This window comes from Macaca thibetana, chromosome X (genome assembly GCF_024542745.1).
Source record: "Macaca thibetana thibetana isolate TM-01 chromosome X, ASM2454274v1, whole genome shotgun sequence".
Taxonomy (NCBI): Eukaryota; Metazoa; Chordata; class Mammalia; order Primates; family Cercopithecidae; genus Macaca; species Macaca thibetana.
In genome coordinates, this window is record NC_065598.1 from 32,199,331 (window position 1) to 32,222,518 (window position 23,188).

Genomic DNA, 23,188 nt, shown 5'->3' on the forward strand with positions numbered 1-23,188 from the left:
CTTAACTGGCTATCCATGCTATCTTATTAGCCAAGTGTGATAGATTTTGCAAGTCTTGGCCATATGGGGAAATAATTACTGTGTAATTTTTATACTTAATGTGGCCTATGTAGAATATGTTAACTACATTAGACCTACATATAAATAGATACAGTTTATAATATTTACCAGTCTTCAAGTCATCACAAGTAGATTTATATAATGAAAATAAGGAGCAATTAGAATAAAAACACCCTTTTATAACTATCTCATGGAGCAGGAAAAACCTCCCTGAACGTTACATATTTTTCAATCTGAAAAAGCAGAGCCGCAGAGCCTCAATGATTAATTATTGTTTCTTAATGAGAATTCCACATGGAAATATGTGTATATGTTCATCTTTGTGTGTGTGTGTGTGTATGTGTGTGTATACATATATATATATATAGAGAGAGAGTTGTTTAGAATTTCTAAGACTCTAATCATACATAATTTACTTCCCCTTGCTTTACAATTTATAAGGAAAGTGGAAAGAAGTGTTTGTGGTCTCAGCATGCACACACCTTTGCTCCCAGCTCATTATAATGCAGTTTCAAAGCTGTTACTCTTTCATCGAGTTCTTTGGGATTTTCCGTCTGCTTTTTCTGTACAATCTGACGTCCAGTCTTTATCACCATTTCCACTTCAGACTTCACTTCACTCAGACTTTTATACAAGTTCTAAGTTTAAACATAAAACAAAACATAATAATCAGTAGAGTTAAAGTACTTCATAATATTATTAACAGAAAGAAATAGAGATTCCCTTAATTGCTAGTCCATGCTTACAATTTTAATAGAGTAGCATTTTGTAGCAGTGGTCAATATCTAGCTTTTGCATTTTCTGTTGATTTAATATTTCTATTTTTAATTGTCTACACACGCAGATACATGTAATTTGCAGCTATTCTTATTAAACTGAGAGTTAATCATATATGTGTGTCTTGTGAGATACATATATATATGTATTTAGTTCTTCAATGAACATAAATGTCAATTCTGAATTTTACATGACTTCTATTTTAAACGTTGGAGTTATATAATTCTAGCCATAAATTTAGATGAATTAATTCACTCATTCATCAGGTATTTATTGAGTGGTTACTATGAACCAGATAGTATCTGAATCACTGGGAAGTCAGTGGTGGCCAAAACGCACACATTCGCTGCTGTTTTCACGGTACTTACATATTAGTAAGGTAAAACAACTAAATTTCTAGATCATAATTTTAATACATATTGTATCATATATAACAAAGTGAGGTCATTTTCAATGTTAATTAAATTACTCAAATTTGTTTTCTTCGAAGGGCTGATGAAAAACAAACAGATATAAAAATATTATTTACAATTCACATGTACATCACAACTATAAAGCACACACATATTGTTTCACAAAAATAGGTTGCTACAAAAAAAGCATCATAAGACAAGTGTCATAACTTTGGAAGACAGCTATGTGCACAATTATACCACCAACACCACTCCAACACCACTTGATGTCTTAATTTTGCTTTGTAACTATTTTCCTAGAAATATATGTGTTTGTATGTGTATGTCCATGTATTCAAATATATATGTGTGTGTATATATGTATACATATATATATAATAGTTTACATTATGTATCTCTGCTTTAATTTGTTTAGTCATAAATCTAAACTATCAGTACTTATTTTAGTATTACCAAAAAATAAACTTGCTAGTAGGTAATTGTTTTTATGGAATTAGAACAAAAATCAGGTTTATTTATTATTATTATTATTATTTTTTCAGTTTAAAAGTAAGGTCTAAAACAAAACATTTTGTAAAAGCTGGGCAATTATCTGATTGTCACATGCCTATTTCCATATTAATCCTCTCTTCGGCAACTAATGTTAACATTCCTTTATTACTAATAATTATGACTTTTGTCTGAGCTTTCCAGATGATATTTTTTATTTCATTTTACTCTTGTCTTAGAAGATATAAAAATATCTGTGTATCTGGAAACACGGAAATTAATTATTATGTTGAAAATCAACTATGCTGATTTGGAATCAGAGATTTTTCTAAATTATTTACTCTCTGAACTTCAAAAAAATCTAAATGCTTTATTTTGATGATGACAGTTCCCTCAAGGTACTGTTAGCCATTAACATCATTTCATTCAATAGGCAAATAAAATATTTATAAACAAAGAGGAGAAATATTATTTATATTTGTGTTCATGCCAGTAAGACTTTTATAAATAGACAAACATTTCTTGAAGGCAAGACTATGATTATGGTATATACCACAAAGCATCTTAAATAATGAAAACACTAAACAGTGTAAGGATATTCTTATGAAAAAACTGCTTAAATTGGTCCTGACATTTAAACCAGAACCAGAAGCCAATTCAGAAAGTGCCTTGAGCAGTTTCCTTCATATTGACACAGGGCACAGTCATAGCTGGACACAGGTGAGATTGTTCTCAGCTCATATTTACTGGTAGATATATTTTATAAGGTAACGTTAGAGATCTGTTTCTAGAAAAGAATGAAAAGTGCTCACTTTGCAAATATTAGTCATGAATAATGTACTTGGGTCATTTATGTGGTTTTTTTTTTTTTGCAAAATTTAAGATGGGATATGTTCCCATATATTCCTATTCTTATTCATCTAATATCAATTAACTACTTTCTATCATTTCTAATCCAAGTTTCTTTCTGGGGGTGAGAATAATTAACATAATTATATCACAGAAAATGAAGCTTGAGTTATGAAAATATATTATTGAATAAGAATACCTCATATTTTTCATGAACATGTATTTAAGATATTTGTTAAAAAGAAAAATATTTTCCCAGTCATGATGATATGACTACAATGTATCTGAAGTAATCTGTTTTTCATTGATATTATGGAGTAGATGTAGAAACACTATTTAAAATACCAAGTACTAAATAGACTAGTTTTCTCTTTAATGTTAACAACATTCTGTGTTTTCATTTTATGCGACTTTCTACTCTAGTGGTCGATAGTACATGTAGAGTTATAATAATACTTACGTTACTTTAGTAGATGCAATCATACCTCAGCTTTATATTTTCAGAGGAATCATCTTAGTTGGTCAACTTCCAATAATAGCAACATAGGACACCGCTCAATATTACAAAGTTTAAATCAGATTTATGCTATAAGCTATTTGTACCTTTCCATGCCTTTTAATTCTGTGTTGTCTCATGGCATTTCAGTGTATATACAGTACTGGTGTTTAAAGGAAAGTTATTAAGGTTTGGAATAAGAGTACCTGAATTGGAATCTTGCTTTGCCATTCACCAGCTGTTTGTCCTTAAATTCTCTAAGGTAATCAGCCTTAAGAATTAAAGGTGGCTTCTGTATGCCATTTAGCTTAATTGGCATCCATTATTTATGCAGTTGTTAGGATTATTGCAAGTACTGTTGTTACTATTTTTACATTAATATATTTCCTTTCTAGATTTCCATTTAAAATATATTTAAAGAATCATACAAATTAAACACAAGCAACATATTTTTACATTCTGCACAGTTCTTAGGAGAATTATAGATTCAAAAAAGACACACAGAATAGGCCACAATACATGTGCCAATTTTTGTTCTCAATCTTAAAATTATATAGTATAATTATTATGGTTATCTGAAAACAATTTTTTCTTATAAAAGAGAAGATACTTCTTAATGAGGAAAGTCAAGGGGTACCTGCATATTTGCCAACAGAAATACATACCACACAATGATTTAACTGTGACTGTACTACTTCCTGTTCCACACTCTTGGTTTCCAACGCAGGCAAGTGCATCTTCACTTCATCTAAAATCATCTTACTTTCTTGTAGACGCTGCTCAAAATTGGCTGGCTTCTGAAATAATCGAAACTTCATGGAGACATCTTGCAATTTTTTCTGTAAGGACAGTGTAACAAGGCACTGATTTAATTTTGCCTTTCAAACAATAACTGATCATATTTTTATTAATAGTTTTGTCTTTATTTCTGAAGATATACAGAAAAATAAAAACAAAATAAAGCAATATTTTTCCATTCATCCAACATGAGAAAACCTACATTTGGGAGAATAATTTAGCAGTTTTTTCTTAATGTTATAATAAACAAAAGGTAATTAATTAACCTATTTTATCTTTAAAATGTAGAAAGCAAAAAACTCATTGTTTAGACATCAAATTGTAGTTTTCAAATAATGTCCTCAAATCCAATCTTGCCAATAATCAAGTTGTCTAATATAGACTGGATTATGTTATAATGCCAAACAAAAACCTGTTCCTTAGTTTTGGAAATGAAATATACCTGTGCAACATCAATCTGAGACAGGACTCTTTGGGCAGCCTCCTTCCCCTGGTTATGTTTCTTCATTTCTTCTAAACTGATCTCATGACTTGTCAAATCAGATTGGATTTTCTGTTGGGAGGATAGCATTATTAGTTAACATGCTCTACAAAGAATAACTTTCCAAGAAGACGAAATTCAGAAACTCTCCTAAACCATCACTACCATGTAGCTTCCTTTAAAGCGACCATAAATTGGCCAAGAGTGGTGGTTCACGCCTGTAATCCTAGCACTCTGGGAGGCCGAGGCAGGTGGATCACCTAAATGGAATTATCGTAAATATTTTTTACTTTCATAAATTACCAAAAGTGAAATGATTCATTTCTTCCCTAGGGGATTATTATGAGAAAAGCAATAATCATTTTGAGTCAATAACAACTATTTCAGATATCATTTTCAATAGGCAATTTATATCTTATATGTAGAATTGATATGTTTTATCTTTGAAGTTACACTCAAATCTGACCAAAGACAAGATGTTAACCTGTAAGATTCAGCTAACTGTGACAGGGATGAGATATAATGAGAAAATTGCATGTGGAAAATACTCCTTAATCACGTTCTTTGTATTTTATTTTATTTCATTGTACAGGCAGGGTCTTGCTAGGTGACCCAGGCTTGTCTCAAAATCCTGGCCTTAAGCAATTCTCCTGTCTCAGCCTCCCACAGTGCTGTGATTATGGGCGTGAGCCACCGTGCCTGGCCTTAGTGTTGTTTAGTCAGTCACCATGTGCCATATTTCAGTTAAATTTCAGGGAAGCTATGAATTTAATAAATGGAAGTTAAATGCCCCAAATGGGTATTGTTATTTGTCTGATAGATATTTGATGACTTCCTGCAGATACTGATTTTGAATTTTAGATAACTATAAAACATTTCAATATTTATATATTTAATAAAGACATGTTTCAGCAAGTTCTACTGTAAAGTATATTCTGCATTTAACATACGAATTTCTGAGCCAGTTATAGGCATGGATCTCTCCAGCATGTGGATACCAAAACAATACATTTATTTATTTATTTCTGTCAAATTCATAAAAATCAGCTAGTGGTCAAGTCATTCTAATTTAAAATTCAGTTATTATTAGATTATCATAATTTAGAGAAGAAACTAAGTTATACCAGAGTGCCCATAACATTATCATGTGGATCATTTTGTATAATGCACATTAGTGTAAGTGAATTTACACCAATTGGAGTAAATTCTGATACATATCATTAGAAGATAACATCAGTTTTGCTTAGCAGTTTCCAGAGAGAACTATAGCCCTGAACTGAGTAATGAGAATTATACCAAGAAAATGGGCTAAGTGGTTAAGGAGCTGTTTATGCAAGGTTATAAATTCACAGATCTAACTTAATATTATTCCTTAGAATATTAATCCTAACAATTATAGAGGCAAATTAATTATGAATTACCTAAATGGTTAGAATTCTGCCTTAAAACAAATGAGAGAATACTCATATAAATGTATCTTATTTTATTACCATATACATGATCTTATTTGGTTGAACAACTACCTTGTGTGAGAAATATTGATACATTCTGGGAACCTAGAATCTGGGAGTAGGGATCCATCTAGGTGCATGACATTATTTATAGAGCAAGGAACATCACAGAATCTATAAAATTTGATAGAAGTATGCAGGGTGGAGTAATACTCGTATGGAGGATGTTACAAGGGAGTTGATGTTAAAGTAGAACTTTGAATAATTAGTAAGCATTGCTGGGAGTAACAGATGCTTTAGAGGGGTTATGACCAGGGCCTTTCATCCTGGAAATGTTAATCCTCCTCAAAAAGATGGGCCAATAACAACCATGTCTGGGCCACATAATTCTGGACAACTCCATGTTATGGGTGATCAGAATGTGGAAAATGCTTGTGTCAAGAGAGAATCATCAGAATTTCTCTCAGAAAATTAGAATTGACAGAAGAAAGTCTGGTCAAACTGTGAGTGCTTGGAATTGTGTCACATATGCTAACAAATTGCGCTTCTGAAATCCCTAGTTTGCAGAGTGGATTGAGGAAGAGCAAAGGTCCATGCACAGAGAGAGAAGAAAGAAGTAGATGCATAGGGAGTAAGGTGGTAACAAAAATATTGATAGTTTCCAATAGCAGGCTGCAGTCAGTTTTTTTTTTTTTTTTTTTTTTTTTTTTTAGATGGAGCATCGCTCTGTCACCCAGGCTGGAGTGCAATGGCACTATCTTGGCTCACTGCTACCTCTGCCTCCTGGGTTCAAGTGATTCTCCTGTCTCAGCCTCCCAAGTAGCTGCGATTACAGGTGCCCACCACCATGCCCAGCTAATTTTTATACTTTTTAGCAGAGACGGGGTTTTACCATGTTGGTCAGGCTGATCTCAAACGCCTGACCTCAGGTGATCCACCCTCCTCAGCTTCCCAAAGTGCTAGGATTACAGGTGTGAGCCACCGCGCCCAGACTGTAGATAGTATTTTCGAAAGAGGGCTGCAATAATAGCTCCCACAGTACATGCTCCTCTTACCACTCCCTCATCAAGAGGTGATGTTTATTTCTTCAGCTCTTTAAATCTGGGTTGACTCTTTGACTGCTTTGACCAATAGAATATAGTCCAAGTGCCAGTTATGGCAAAAGTCCTTAAGTGGCCTGGTAGCTTCCACTTCTGTATTTTTTTTCTTTGTTTTTATTAATTAATTATTATTATTATACTTTAAGTTCTAGGGTACATGTGCATAACGTGCAAGTTTGTTACATATGTATACTTGTGCCATGTTGGCGTGCTGCACTCATCAACTCGTCAGCACCCATCAACTCGTCATTTACATCAGGTATAAATCCCAATGCAATCCCTCCCCCCTACCCCCTCCCCAGGATAGGCCCCAGTGTGTGATGTTCCCCTTCTCGAGTCCAAGTGATCTCATTGTTCAGTTCCCACCTATGAGTGAGAACATGCGGTGTTTGGTTTTCTGTTCTTGTGATAGTTTGCTAAGAATGATGGTTTCCAGCTGCATCCATGTCCCTACAAAGGACACAAACTCATCCTTTTTGATGGCTGCATAGTATTCCATGGTGTATATGTGCCACATTTTCTTAATCCAGTCTGTCACTGATGGACATTTGGGTTGATTCCAAGTCTTTGTTATTGTGAATAGTGCCGCAATAAACATACGTGTCCATGTGTCTTTATAGCAGCATGATTTATAATCCTTTGGGTATATACCTAGTAATGGGATGGCTGGGTCGTATGGCACATCTAGTTCTAGATCCTTGAGGAATCGCCATACTGTTTTCCATAATGGTTGAACTAGTTTACAATCCCACCAACAGTGTAAAAGTGTTCCTATTTCTCCACATCCTCTCCAGCACCTGTTGTTTCCTGACTTTTTAATGATTGCCATTCTAACTGGTGTGAGATGGTATCTCATTGTGGTTTTGATTTGCATTTCTCTGATGGCCAGTGATGATGAGCATTTTTTCATGTGTCTGTTGGCTGTATGAATGTCTTCTTTTGAGAAATGTCTGTTCATATCCTTTGCCCACTTTTTGATGGGGTTGTTTTTTTTTCTTGTAAATTTGTTTGAGTTCTTTATAGGTTCTGGATATTAGCCCTTTGTCAGATGAGTAGATTGCAAAAATTTTCTCCCATTCTGTAGGTTGCCTGTTCACTCTGATGGTAGCTTCTTTTGCTGTGCAGAAGCTCTTTAGTTTAAAATAAAAGAGGACACAAACAAATGGAAGAACATACCATGCTCATGGATAGGAAGAATCAATATCGTGAAAATGGCCATACTGCCAAAGGTTATTTATAGATTCAATGCCATCCCCATCAAGCTACCAATGAGTTTCTTCACAGAATTGGAAAAAACTGCTTCAAAGTTCATATGGAACCAAAAAAGAGCCCGCATCTCCAAGACAATCCTAAGTCAAAAGAACAAAGCTGGAGGCATCATGCTACCTGACTTCAAACTATACTACAAGGCTACAGTAACCAATACAGCATGGTACTGGTACCAAAACAGAGATATAGACCAATGGAACAGAACCGAGTCCTCAGCAATAATGCCACACATCTACAGCCATCTGATCTTTGACAAACCTGAGAGAAACAAGGAAAGGATTCCCTATTTAATAAATGGTGCTGGGAAAATTGGCTAGCCATAAGTAGAAAGCTGAAACTGGATCCTTTCCTTACTCCTTATACGAAAATTAATTCAAGATGGATTAGAGACTTAAATGTTAGACCCAATACCATAAAAACCCTAGAGGAAAACCTAGGTAGTACCATTCAGGACATAGGCATGGGCAAAGACTTCATGTCTAAAACACCAAAAGCAATGGCAGCAAAAGCCAAAATCCACTTCTGTATTTTTAGAACAGTCATTCTTAGGGTGCTCCCTTTTAGAATCCATCCAACATATTATGCTCTGAGAAAGCTAAGTCACATGGAAAGGCCATGGATACATGCTTCAGCAACAATTACAAGCAGGCTTTCAGCCAACAACTGCTAGCCATGTGAGTGAGTGATCTTGGATGTTCAGCCCAGTTGAGCTTTCAGGTTGCTATAGTATCAGCCAACAATGGACTAAAATCACATAAGAAACCCCAAAAGAGAACCATTCAGGTGAGCTTTCTTAACCTGCAAAACTGTTAGCAGGAATAATAAATGGCTACCATAAATAACCAAAACACAGGCATTAGTCCCTTCTTGAGTCAAAACTTTATTATTGTCCTTGGTTTCTAGGACACATTACTGTTTCCATATGACTAATCTTTCTCTCTCATTTGTTTTGCTTCAGTTACTTCAATTTTGTTACTTCTAAATAAGAGTCCTAAATACTGTATATGCATACTGGATATGCAAGGATATAGGAGTTGTAAAATCAAAAGCATTTCTGGTTAAACAGAAACAAGGTGTGGAGACAGGGCGCTGAAGAGCATAAGGAGTTTGGCAAAAATATAACAAGAAATGGAGGTAGAAATCAAGTACTAAATAATCTTATGTTCCAAATGAATGGTTTCCATTATTTTGATCATGCAGATGAATTCCAAAATTTGAAATTGATCATAATCACAGATAACAGTAGTTTTATTGCTAATATTTAATCTAATAACTAAGGAAATTCATAGGAAGGAAATGCGACTGCAAATCAGCAGTATGTTGAAGTGAGTTTGCATTTTAATAATCACTATGTGCGTCTGTATAGAGAGAGAGAAAGGGAAACAGTACATTTGTATAATATGTATTTTTTTCAGTGTTTTCAAGTGTTAGAGGAAAGCAGGAAGAGAGAGCAAATCGAGAACCATGGAGAACACAGAAATTTAACTGACATGGAAAGAAAAGCACCAAATAAATAGAAACAACAGTCAAAGAGAAGGAAAAGAAGAACTAGAAAAGAGAGAAAATCTCACATCAATTGATGTGAGAATTTTAAGAATGAGAGAGAGAGGTTAACAGTGTCAGTTTCAGATAGGTTCAATGGGATCAATAGTAATCAGGGTACATGAGGTGGTCAACGACCACTGGAGCTAGAAAAGAGGCTGTGGATGATGAGAGCAAAAATCATATTTTCAAGGGCTGCCCTGATTAAGGAACAAGGAGCATTCTTACAAAAACAGTTTAAATTACTTTTGCAGACTTTTGTCTCTACACATAATAAAATTCAGGTCAATCAGACTTAAACATACTTTAAGGCTACATGAAAGGAGCCAACAGATAAAGTGATTTTTTTTTTTTTTTTAATGTAAGAAGATAATTGGTTAGGGAAAAAAAACCCTGTTTAAAGCAAGGAAACCAGAGTGAAGCACAAAGCTCATGGCCAAAGGAAAATATTAGCAGGAGTAGAGGTGGCTCTTTCTCAGAAAACAAAAGTAAGACGTGAAGATGCAAGAAGTTGAATGCTTCCTACTTGGTGCTCTCCGAGTATCAGGGTGAAATCATGTTAACATTAATCATGATTTAAATTTCAGGGCTCTCTCTTGCCACCTTGGGCAAAGCATCAACATGTTCCGAACCTCGATTTCCTCATGTCTAGCCCAAGAATGATAATAGCAAGCCAGCAATGAGGTTTTCTTATCTGAGAAATTCTCATTTCTTCAGTAGTCAACTACATTGGTTTTGGTCAAAAAGATCAGATGTGACAGTATATGTAAAAATACCTGTCCATGTTGTTTGCACAAATATTTAGTTATAAGTTATCAGCGATATAACATGTCATTTCCTCATAAGCACAAAACCTTAGGTATCTGCTGAGGATGAGAGGAGAGAATCAAGGTGGAGTTTAAGTCAAAGTGATGAAAGTTGAATAGCAATTGTGGTTACTGTGAGAGGAAACTGATGGGGAAAAAATGAGAATATACTCAGAGAGGGTAGAGGGTCTAAGCTACACATCTGTAATCATATCTGTGTACATGTATTTAAAAGTTTTTCCGTCCCCTTAGCCTCCAAGGTTAGTAGAGGAAAAAACGAAGTATACACATAGTCCCTTAACCTTTTATACCAGAGGTGTCAAAGAAGAGCAAACAAAACATAAATAAAGAAAAGAAATCATCATCAGTATCCTCACCACTGCAGACATTTGCGTGAACTGACGCACTAACACTTTATATAATTAATTCCATCTCTGAATCATATTAACAGAAGTATTTATCATCTTCATTTACGAATGAAGTAAAAATGTCAACAAACCCAAGGTAAAATAACTACGAAGTAACAAAGTTGCTGCCATTTGAACAATTATACTGCCTCTTTAATTATGGTTTTAAAATAAAAGTATCCTCCAAATAGACATTTGTGGGGGGAAAAAAGAAATTTAATCTTATTTATAATTCAATTCAATACATTGTTCAGCTTCTACTACTCAATTCCACACAGTAAGAACAAAACCGTTGCCCCTATACTTACAGAAGCTTTATTTTGAGAGGCAGAATGTAGATATATAAGTAAATTACAAAGCAGAAATATATGTAATGTAATAGAAAAACTAACATCACACACTGGGGCCTGTTGTGGGGTTGGGGGAGGGGGATGGGATTGCATTAGGAGATATGCCTAATGTAAATGACGAGTTAATGGGTGCAGCATACCAACATGGCACATATATACGTATGTAACAAACCTGCACGTTGTGCACACATACCCTAGAACTTAAAGTACAATAAAAAAAATTTTAAAAAGAAAAACTCATGCTCTGTGATCAGAAAGATAAAAATTAATATCTGCTGTATAATCTGGTGATTTTTAGGAAGTTGACATAATTTAACTAGCATACGGCTGAGAAGGGGTTTTGGAGGATCAGAGGATAAGAATATAGGATCTCATTTTAGGTTGTAGGAAACAAGCTAGCAAAGATTAGGCTTGGGGCATCCAGAGTGTGTGGGTTTAATTTAACGGAAGGAAAGACTGTGAGTCAGTAAGAATTACTATTCAGATAAGGAATTAGTATGAAGCTATAGAACCTTAAGTTTCAGTGCCTCTTACTTGCAAGAGACCCTTCTATAATCCAGCATTTAATTTTCTATTTATAATTTTTTCTTCATAGACTGCCCCTGGAAATTCTAGAAGCTTGGCATTACAAAGCAAAGCCAAGATAGCACAAGTGATCATTGCAACGCAGGCCTTTCTGATTAAGTTCCACATTTTCCCAAATGAGCCATATTGTTGTCATAAGTCATAAATAATGGGGACAACAATAACTTACAAACATATAAACAAACACTTGACTTTTATCTCTTGGCAGGGGATATGAAGGACCAAGTAACCTGTGAGAGGAAGGTTGGGCAATTTGGAGTTCAATGCAAAGCATTCCATGGAATTTGAAATATACATATTTCTATTAAATGGTTAGAGAAACTGTTGAGGATGAGCTTCTGTGTTTTTACAAAGGCTGCTACCACTAAAATTATTAACATTGAAAAAAATCATCACTGAACATCATATAAAAGTGAGACTTTTTCATAATTTATAGGCATTTCTAGAGAAATTATCATATTTGTAGTACTGTTCCAATATGATTAGAGATAAAAATTTCTTTACGTATTGAGTAGATTATGCATTAAAAAGAACCCAGTGGTTAAATGTATTTTGGAAAGTGAAGATGAACATGTGTCTATACTACAGAACTTCTCAGAATATTTATTAATATGCATTGTGTATATCCAAGACTCATACAATACTTTGTGGATGTTATCCTTTTGCTTTTTTTGACAGAGTGTATCACACAAGTAGATTTGGAAAAAGGCATTCCAACATACTTAATATATTCATTAATAATAATTTAATTCATTACTAAAATTGTAAAATCAAATGCATTTATATTTCTAATTGATTCTACTATGGGTAAGTTGTAAAACATGCATGACATTTATATTTTGCCAGCATCTTTACACATTAATTCCACAAATTTTACATTTAAATTATAATTAACTTTTAGTTTGTATTTAGGATATCTTTTACCACCTACTTTACCTAACCTCATCAGAATTTTATTCTGGAACCACATAAGCGAAAAATGCTTATCACTTTAGTGCAGGCTGACTGTGAAACAGATAAGTCACTTGTACAAATAACAGAGTATTATTGAAACTTCTAGGAAGAACAATCTCCTATGTTAAAATCACTCATAAAAAAAGACAATGTAATGATTTTCTTTTGTGGCATTATGGGAATATGATGCAAGAAAATAAAATTGTAGAAGAAAACACTGGAGACAGAAGATGTAATCCAAAGGAAAATGATCTTTATACTTGTCTACCAGATTTCTAAGTTGTCCTAAAGATGTGAAGGATGTATAATTTGAGCTATATTTTCACCCAATATATACATCTAGTGGGATATGGATAGTAAGCATTTGAAGAAAACAAATAAACCAACCCCAAACAACTGATGTTGTGAAATTATCAGCCTGGCTTCATATAAAAATCAGAAAATTCTAATGGAAACAAAGTAAGAGGAAATAGTAAATCAGGGATACTGACTTGAACACTCACATATGCTCTATGAGGGGTTCTCAATCCAATACCTTTCAGAATCACTAGATTTTCTTCATCAAACTCAAGTAATATAAAGCAAATTATATTATTCCATTATGAAAAAAAGACATTTGAGCTTATCTCATCATTCCATTATTTTAAAAAGGCATTTGAGCATGCAGTAATTATGTTCACAGCACTATATATTCAAAGTAGGAATGGCCCGGCGCAGCAGTTCACGCCTGTAATGCCAGCAGTTTGGGAGGCCGAGGCAGGTGTATCACGAGGTCAGGAGTTCAAGACCAGCCTGACCAACATGATGAAACCCTGTCTCTACTTAAAAATATATATATACACAAAAATTAGCTGGGCGTGGTTGTGCACACCTGTAATCCCAGGTACTCGGGAAGCTGAGGCAGGAGAATCACTTAAACCTGGGAGGCAGAGTTTGCAGTGAGTCAGGATTGTGCCACTGCACTCCAGCCTGGGCAATAGAGTAAGACTCCATCTCAAAAAAAAAAAAAAAAAAAAAAAAAAAAGTAGGAAAATAAAACAAGTGAAATCGAATTAATAATTTTTCTACTGAATATGGTAAAGGACAAAATTGCAGAACAAAAAAAAATCCATCAAACGTTAATCACATTTTAAATACAGGACTTTACAATTAACTAAGCAGAGAGCAGGGCTTTTTAAAAAAATCATGCTTTACCTCATCAAACCATTCTCATATATCCAATTAATAGAAAATGGCAAGCAAAATTATACTGTAGCTGTCTAAAGTATTTAATGGAATAAAGAAAACAGTATCAAATAATTATTGGAGTTTCTGTGGTGTCAAATACAGGAAAAATTTAGAGAAAAGAAAATATTTTAGAAAAAATTAAAATATTTCATGTTGAGACTACTGATTGATGGAGGAATGTGCCACTGTTAGATTATAATTGTGAAAGAGATAGTAATTTTGAAATTGTTATTTTCAAGAAAGGGAAATGACCACATATCACATGTACTTAGAAAACTAAAGAAAGAAAATATACGAAAAGATTTGGGATGACATGTACTTTCCAAAGATAAGAACGTGCAAGAAATATAATTATTTTCATAGAAAAAGATAATGTTGAAAAGTTTCAGGTTATACTTTATAATCATTCAACAAGTAAAAAAAAGAAGAAATTCACAGAGCTTTTTATTACTCTTTTTTTAAAACATCTATAAGTTCAGTAACTTAGAAAAATATTACCTATAAATTAAATTTTGTCAGCTAAAGAAGTTTTGACTTTTATCAGAAATATGCAACAGAGCCAAAGGAAACATTCTATTTCAGTGTTTCCCCTACATTGTTCCTTGACATATGAGTTTTGTGGTATATCAACATATTTCTGGATGAAAAAGTGTCTGTGGCTTCTTACCAAATTTAGCTTAAACTTTTAATTTTGAAAATACAAAAAAGTGGGTCAAAAATCTCCAGCAGAGAAGTAAAGCATATAAATTTTTCTGTGTAAACTTGACCACAGAATCTTTTAAAAATAAAAAATTGGATATTGTATATCATTCTTATTACTTGTAATATACCTAAGAAATGATGTTATGCTTAGTTGTAATGACAATAATAGAAGAGTCCATTATAGTAATGTATTTTCTAACAATGACATTCTTCACAGAAATAGAAAAAACAGTTTTAAAATTTATATGGAACTGCAGAAGACCCAGAATAGCCAAATATATCCTAAGCAAAAAAGAACGAAACTGGAGGAATCACTTTACCTGACTTTAAATTATACTACACAGCTATAGTAACCGAAACAGCATGGTACTGGCATAAGTGCAGACACATAGACCAATGGAATGGAATAGAGAACCCAGAGATAAAGCCATACATCTACAGTGACCTAGTTTTTTGACAAAGTGCCAAGAACACACACTGGGGAAAGGAGTCCTTTAATAAATGGTGCTGGCAAAATTGGATATCCAAATGCAGAAGAAAAAAATGAGACCTTTATCTTGAACAGTATACAGAAAACAAATCAAAATGGATTAAATACTTACATCTAAGACCTCAAATTATGAAACCACTACAAGAAAACATTGGGGAAAATCTCCAGAACACTGGTCTGGGCAAGAAATTCTTGAGCCATACCCCACAAGCACAGGCAACCAAAGCAAAAAGGACAAATGGTATCATACCAAGTTAAAAACCTCCTTCACAGCAAACGATACAACTCACGAAGAGACAACCCACAGAATGGGAGAAAATATTTCCAAACTACCCATTTGACAAGGGATCAACAACTAGAATATATAAAGAGCTAAAACAACTCTATAGGAAAAAACGAATAATCTGATTAAAAATGGGCAAAATATCTGAGTAGACACTTTTTTTGAAAGAAGATAAATGACGAGTGGGTATATGAAAAAGTTCTCAATATCATTGGTCATAAGAGAAATGTAAATCAAAACCACAATGAGGCATAATCTCACTCCAACTCGAATGGTTTTATTTATAAAACAAGCAATAACAAATGTTGGCGAGGATGTGGAGAATAGGAAACCCTCATACACTGTTGGTGGGAATGTAAACTAGTACAACCACTATGGAAAACAGTTTGGAGATTCCTCAAAAAACTAAAAACAGAGCTACCATACAACCCAGCAATCCCACTGCTGGGTACATACCCAAAAGAAAGAACATCAGTTGGCCAGGCGCTGCAGCTCACGCCTGTAATCCCAGCACTTTGGGAGGCCGAGGTGGGCGGATCACGAGGTCAGGAGATCAAGACCACCCTGGCTAACACAGTGAAAACCCATCTCTACTAATAATACAAAAAAAAAAAGTTAGCCGGGTGTGGTGGCGGGCGCCGGTGGTCCCAGCTACTCAGGAGGCTGAGGCAGGAGAATGGCGTGAACCTGGGAGACGGAGCTGGCAGTGAGCCAAGATCACACCAATGCACTCCAGCCTGGGAGACAGAGCAAGACCCCGTCTCAAAAAAAAAAAAAAAAAAAAAAAAAGAAGGAACATCAGTACATTGACGAGGTATCTGTACTCCCATGTTTTATTGCAGCACTAGTCACAAAAGTCAAGATTTGGAAGCAACTTAAATGTCCATTAAAAAAAATGAATGAAGAAAATATGGTACATATACACAATAGAGTAGTATTCAGCCATAAAAATGAATGACATCCTGTCGTATGCAATAACATGGATGGAACTGTAGGTTATTATTTTAAGTGAAATAAGCCAGGCAGAAAAAGACAAACATCCCATGTTCTCAGTTATTTGTGGGAGCTAAAAATTAAGATAACTGAACTTTGGAGACAGAGAGTAGAAGGATCCTTACTAGAGGCTGGGAAGGGTAATCAGGGGTTGGGGAGGAAGTGGGGATGGTTAATGGATACAAAAATTAGGAATAATGAGTAAGACCTATTATTTGCTAGAATAGGATGACCATAATATAAAAGTAATTGTCCATTTAAAAATAACTAAAATAGTACAACTGAATTTTTCATATCACAAAGGATAGATGCTTGAGGTGATAGATACCCCATTTACCATGATGGGATTACTATGCATTGCATGCCTGTATTAAAATATCTCATGTAACCTCTGTATACCTACTATGTGCCTACAACAATTAAAAATAGAAATAATGTATTTTCGAATAATTATGGTTACTTTTCAAAATAGATAAATGAGTAAAGCAAACTCTAGGAACATTTTGGAATACTGCATAGAAATAATTGGGAGATTGTATTTGTAGGTTAATTTTCTTTTTTTTTTCTTTCATTTTTTTTTCATTTTTTTTATTATTATACTTTAAGTTCTAGGGTACATGTGCATAACGTGCAGCTTTGTTACATAAGTATACTTGTGCCATGTTGCTGTGCTGCACCCATCAACTTGTCAGCACCCATCAACTCGTCATTTACATCAGGTATAACTCCCAATGCCATCCCTCCCCCCTGCCTCCTCCCCATGATAGGCCCCGGTGTGTGATGTTCCCCTTCCTGAGTCCAAGTGATCTCATTGTTCAGTTCCCACCTATGAGTGAGAACATGCGGTGTTTGGTTTTCTGTTCTTGTGATAGTTTGCTAAGAATGATGATTTCCAGCTGCATCCATGTCCCTACAAAGGACACAAACTCATCCTTTTTGATGGCTGCATAGTATTCCATGGTGTATATGTGCCACGTTTTCTTAATCCAGTCTGTCACTGATGGACATTTGGGTTGATTCCAAGTCTTTGCTATTGTGAATAGTGCCACAATAAACATATATGTGCATGTGTCTTTATAGCAGCATGATTTATAATCTCTTGGGTATATACCCAGTAATGGGATGGCTGGGTCATATGGTACATTTAGTTCTAGATCCTTGAGGAATCGACATACTGTTTTCCATAATGGTTGAACTAGTTTACAATCCCACCAACAGTGTAAAAGTATTCCTATTTCTCCACATCCTCTCCAGCACCTGTTGTTTCCTGACTTTTTAATGATCGCCATTCTAACTGGTGTGACATGGTATCTCATTGTGGTTTTGATTTGCATTTCTCTGATGGCCAGTGATGATGAGCATTTTTTCATGTGTCTGTTGGCTGTATGAATGTCTTCTTTTGAGAAATGTCTATTCATATCCTTTGCCCACTTTTTGATGGGGTTGTTTGTTTTTCTCTTGTAAATTTGTTTGAGTTCTTTGTAGGTTCTGGATATTAGCCCTTTGTCAGATGAGTAGATTGCAAAAATTTTCTCCCATTCTGTAGGTTGCCTGTTCACTCTGATGGTAGTTTCTTTTGCTGTGCAGAAGCTCTTTAGTTTAATGAGATCCCATTTGTCAATTTTGGCTTTTGCTGCCGTTGCTTTTGGTGTTTTAGACATGAAGTCTTTGCCCATGCCTATGTCCCAAATGGTACTACCTAGGTTTTCTTCTAGGGTTTTTATGGTATTAGGTCTAACATTTAAGTCTCTAATCCATCTTGAATTAATTTTCGTATAAGGAGTAAGGAAAGGATCCAGTTTCAGCTTTCTACTTATGGCTAGCCAATTTTCCCAGCACCATTTATTAAACAGGGAATCCTTTCCCCATTTCTTGTTTCTCTCAGGTTTGTCAAAGATCAGATGGCTGTAGATGTGTGGTATTATTTCTGAGGACTCGGTTCTGTTCCATTGGTCTATATCTCTGTTTTGGTACCAGTACCATGCTGTATTGGTTACTGTAGCCTTGTAGTATAGTTTGAAGTCAGGTAGCGTGATGCCTCCAGCTTTGTTCTTTTGACTTAGGATTGTCTTGGAGATGCGGGCTCTTTTTTGGTTCCATATGAACTTTGAAGCAGTTTTTTCCAATTCTGTGAAGAAACTCATTGGTAGCTTGATGGGGATGGCATTGAATCTATAAATAACCTTTGGCAGTATGGCCATTTTCACGATATTGATTCTTCCTATCCATGAGCATGGTATGTTCTTCCATTTGTTTGTGTCCTCTTTTATTTCACTGAGCAGTGGTTTGTAGTTCTCCTTGAAGAGGTCCTTTACATCCCTTGTAAGTTGGATTCCTAGATATCTTATTCTCTTTGAAGCAATTGTGAATGGAAGTTCATTCATGATTTGGCTCTCTGTTTGTCTGTTACTGGTGTATAAGAATGCTTGTGATTTTTGCACATTAATTTTGTATCCTGAGACTTTGCTGAAGTTGCTTATCAGCTTAAGGAGATTTTGGGCTGAGACAATGGCGTTTTCTAAATATACAATCATGTCATCTGCAAAGAGGGACAATTTGACTTCTTCTTTTCCTAACTGAATACCCTTGATTTCTTTCTCTTGCCTGATTGCCCTAGCCAGAACTTCCAACACTATGTTGAATAGGAGTGGTGAGAGAGGGCATCCCTGTCTTGTGCCAGTTTTCAAAGGGAATTTTTCCAGTTTTTGCCCATTCAGTATGATATTGGCTGTGGGTTTGTCATAAATAGCTGTTATTATTTTGAGGTACGTTCCATCAATACCGAATTTATTGAGCGTTTTTAGCATGAAGGGCTGTTGAATTTTGTCAAAGTACTTGTAGGTTAATTTTCATTTGATAAAGGGCTAATTATTAAAGTGGAGAAAGCAGTTCTGAGTCAAAATATCAGCTTCAGTAAAAATGCTTTGGCATTAAAATTCATTTAATGTAACAGAATGTGAACAATGGAAACATTATGATATTACTATGTAAGATCTTGTGGACATCAGTAGGCCATCAATAAATATCTACCATTTAAGTTAATTCCAGGTTATTTAACAACATTCATCACATTTCACCCTTTACTATGCATCAAAATAATGGAGTGAAAAAGTTGATGGTAACCTTAAATTGTCTTTTTAAATATATAATAGTAGTTGATATATTCTCTATTCAACAGATTTTTAAAAACAATTTTGAGGTATAATTTACATACCATAAAATTTTCATTTTAAACATATAAGTCAATGAACTTTGGTAAATTTATAGAGTCATGTATACATCACCACACTCCAACTTTAGGACATTTTTTATTAACCCCTAAACCTTCGTTTCCATTTTCATTCACATCCTGTTCTCATCCCATGCCTCAACCATTAATCTAGTGTTTTCAAATATTCCCGTAAACACATGACTTTTATACCTCATTAGGCTGTTGTAATTATCAAATAATGTGAATGCTTTGAAAATACTAGACATTCACATGGCATAATCCTTAAAAAGGATGTAATACATAGAGAGGCTGAAACAGGTACTTTTCTTCAGTCTTTCCTTTTCATGTGAAGAGTTCCATTTTGTACTATTTAAAGTATTTTGGAAAGGTTTTCAGAGCTTCAAAGTTGGGCAATCATGAAGCACTAGGACAAAATATCATTATGATACTATCAAGTTCCATTGGAAAAATGGTTCTTGACTACTACGGTAAATGTGAGTGGCCAGCAATTTCTAAACTTTTATTTTTCTTTGGTGCTATCTAACGAGTGGCAAGATAGCAAGGACCATTTTAGGCTTATTCATATTTTAAAATTTTACATTACCTATCACATTTGTCTGACACATACTTAGTGACTAAACCTCAGTGGAATTCAATACATTTGCCAGCTATCTGTTGGAAATCTGCTAGGTGGCCCACGGTCTTACAGCTGAACTCTAGTGGGTAGAGAATGGGAGTAGATAAGGAAAATTTTAGAAAAGTAAATAAAAGATTTTAAAAAGCAAATAAAAGATTTAACAATCACGATAAATGCTGAAAGAAAAATAAAACATAGTATGTTAGGCTATGTGTTATCTGGCTGTGCATTTTAGGTCGATAAATTTTCTGTGGGCTATCTTTGGACTGAACATCCATTTGTATAAGAGAAACCTGGGAAACAATAGGATAAATTTGGATCACTTCAAAATATTCAGAGTGGTGCCATAGTCTTCACTGTGACTGTAGCATGATGTTAATAGGTTGGTGCAAAAATAATTGCAGTTTTCGCCATTATTTTTAATAATTTCATCCTTATATTTATAATTTGTAGAGAGATTTTTACAAAAGCGTACTATAGCTTAATTGCAGACTTAAAATGTATGCATCAAATTAATATGAAATAAATCTATATCTTTATCATAGAGCCTGTACGGACATAATACTGCACAGGTTTTCCAGGTACAGTCAGTGATGTGTGGCTGTAAAGTTTCTAGTATTTTACATCTCCTGCAACTTTTGTTTGTGACTGTTTCCCACACTTTTAAACATGTGAATTTAATAAGAGTTATTCTCAAGTGGAGAGTAATAAGTTCTACATAACAACACATAGGGGTGGCATTTCAAGGTTAGAACAGATTCAAAATTAACTGCACTAGGTTTACCATCATATCTACTGTGCTGTGTATAAAGGAAAAAAAAAGTCTGCAGCTATGGCTATATGGGATTTAAAATTTGAGCCCGACTCTCTGGATTAGTTCTCCATTTTTTTCTTCTCTCATTAAATTATCTAATTATCACATAAATTCCCCCTTTGCAGGTTTCTGCTGTCTAACTCATAAATCAGTAAAGCAGGCTGTAAAGTTACACTGTTGCAAGTCGTTTGGCAATCAAATGCGCCTATCTACACTATAAGAGTCTGTTTTATTCCCTAATGAAATCATAAGCTCAATCTGATAGACCAAAATCTGCAATTATATCTTTATTTTTAAGCCATTGATTTTGATAGCTTGGAATGTTTATATTTAAATATGACCAATCATATTTAAATTGAGTTATAAGATTTAGCTTCTTTAATCAATACAGGAAGACTGCCATTATAAATTCTTTTTTAATGTGCAGTTACTGCAACTAGTTTAAATTAATAGTTTTATTTGGTTTAAAAATCCCCTGTTTTCTAAATTGTACTCACATTGTCAATGGGAGGGGAAAAGAGATGGAAGGAGGAAGTCTGGTCTGTAGTAGACTCTGGAACAGCTGACGTCCTAGGTTGGTGAGCAAAACATGGCAGTATTTTTCAATATTTAATTATGAGGCCCTCTTCTTTGAAGGTAATTTGTTTCCGTGCTGTATGCCTGCTCATAAATCTACTATGTGGGACATGAGGTTACAAAAAATCATCAAAAAGCTTATCCACCATATCAAGTGGGCTTCATCCCTGGGATGCAAGGCTGGTTCAACATACGCAAATCAATAAACGTAATCCAGCATATAAACAGAACCAAAGACAAAAACCACATGATTATCTCAATAGATGCAGAAAAGGCCTTTGACAGAATTCAACAGCCCTTCATGCTAAAAACTCTCAATAAATTCGGTATTGATGGAACGTATCTCAAAATCATAAGAGCTATTTATGACAAACCCACAGCCAATATCATACTGAATGGGCAAAAACTGGAAGCATTCTCTCTGAAAACTGGCACAAGACAGGGATGCCCTCTCTCACCACTCCTATTCAACATAGTGTTGGAAGTTCTGGCTAGGGCAATCAGGCAAGAGAAAGAAATCAAGGGTATTCAGTTAGGAAAAGAAGAAGTCAAATTGTCCCTCTTTGCAGATGACATGATTGTATATTTAGAAAACGCCATTGTCTCAGCCCAAAATCTCCTTAAGTTGATAAGCAACTTCAGCAAAGTCTCAGGATACAAAATTAATGTGCAAAAATCACAAGCATTCTTATACACCAGTAACAGACAAACAGAGAACCAAATCATGAATGAACTCACATTCACAATTCCTTCAAAGAGAATAAAATACCCAGGAATCCAACTTACATGGGATGTAAAGGACCTCTTCAAGGAGAACTACAAACCACTGCTCAGTGAAATAAAAGAGGACACAAACAAATGGAAGAACATACCATGCTCATGGATAGGAAGAATCAATATCGTGAAAATGGCCATACTGCCCAAGGTAATTTATAGATTCAATGCCATCCCCATCAAGCTACCAATGAGTTTCTTCACAGAATTGGAAAAAACTGCTTTAAAGTTCATATAGAACCACAAAAGAGCCCACATTGCCAAGAGAATTCTAAGTCAAAAGAACAAAGCTGGAGGCATCACGCTACCTGACTTCAAACTATATTACAAGGCTACAGTAACCAAAACAGCATGGTACTGGTACCAAAACAGAGATATAGACCAATGGAACACAACAGAGCCCTCAGATATAATACCACACATCTATAGCCATCTGATCTTTGACAAACCTGAGAAAAACAAGAAATGGGGAAAGGATTCCCTATTTAATAAATGGTGCTGGGAAAATTGGCTAGCCATAAGTAGAAAGCTGAAACTGGATCCTTTCCTTATACAAAAATTAATTCAAGATGGATTAGAGACTTAAATGTTAGACCTAAAACCATAAAAAGCCTAGAAGAAAACCTAGGTAATACCAATTCAGGACATAGGCAC

At 34.7% G+C, this 23,188-nt stretch overlaps 1 protein-coding gene across 14 annotated transcripts in view; it reads right to left on the reverse strand.

Annotated features, from left to right (window-relative positions):
* DMD (dystrophin) overlaps window positions 1-23,188 on the reverse strand; it is a 2,269,491-nt gene that overhangs the window by 1,305,833 nt on the left and 940,470 nt on the right. For all 14 annotated transcript variants that reach the window (XM_050777140.1, XM_050777144.1, XM_050777148.1 and 11 more), the window contains 3 exons: window positions 4,325-4,435; window positions 3,750-3,923; window positions 543-698 (listed from right to left, as the gene is read on the reverse strand). In XM_050777140.1, the coding sequence (XP_050633097.1) occupies window positions 543-698; window positions 3,750-3,923; window positions 4,325-4,435 (441 nt within the window). The remainder of the gene's footprint in view (window positions 1-542; window positions 699-3,749; window positions 3,924-4,324; window positions 4,436-23,188) is intronic.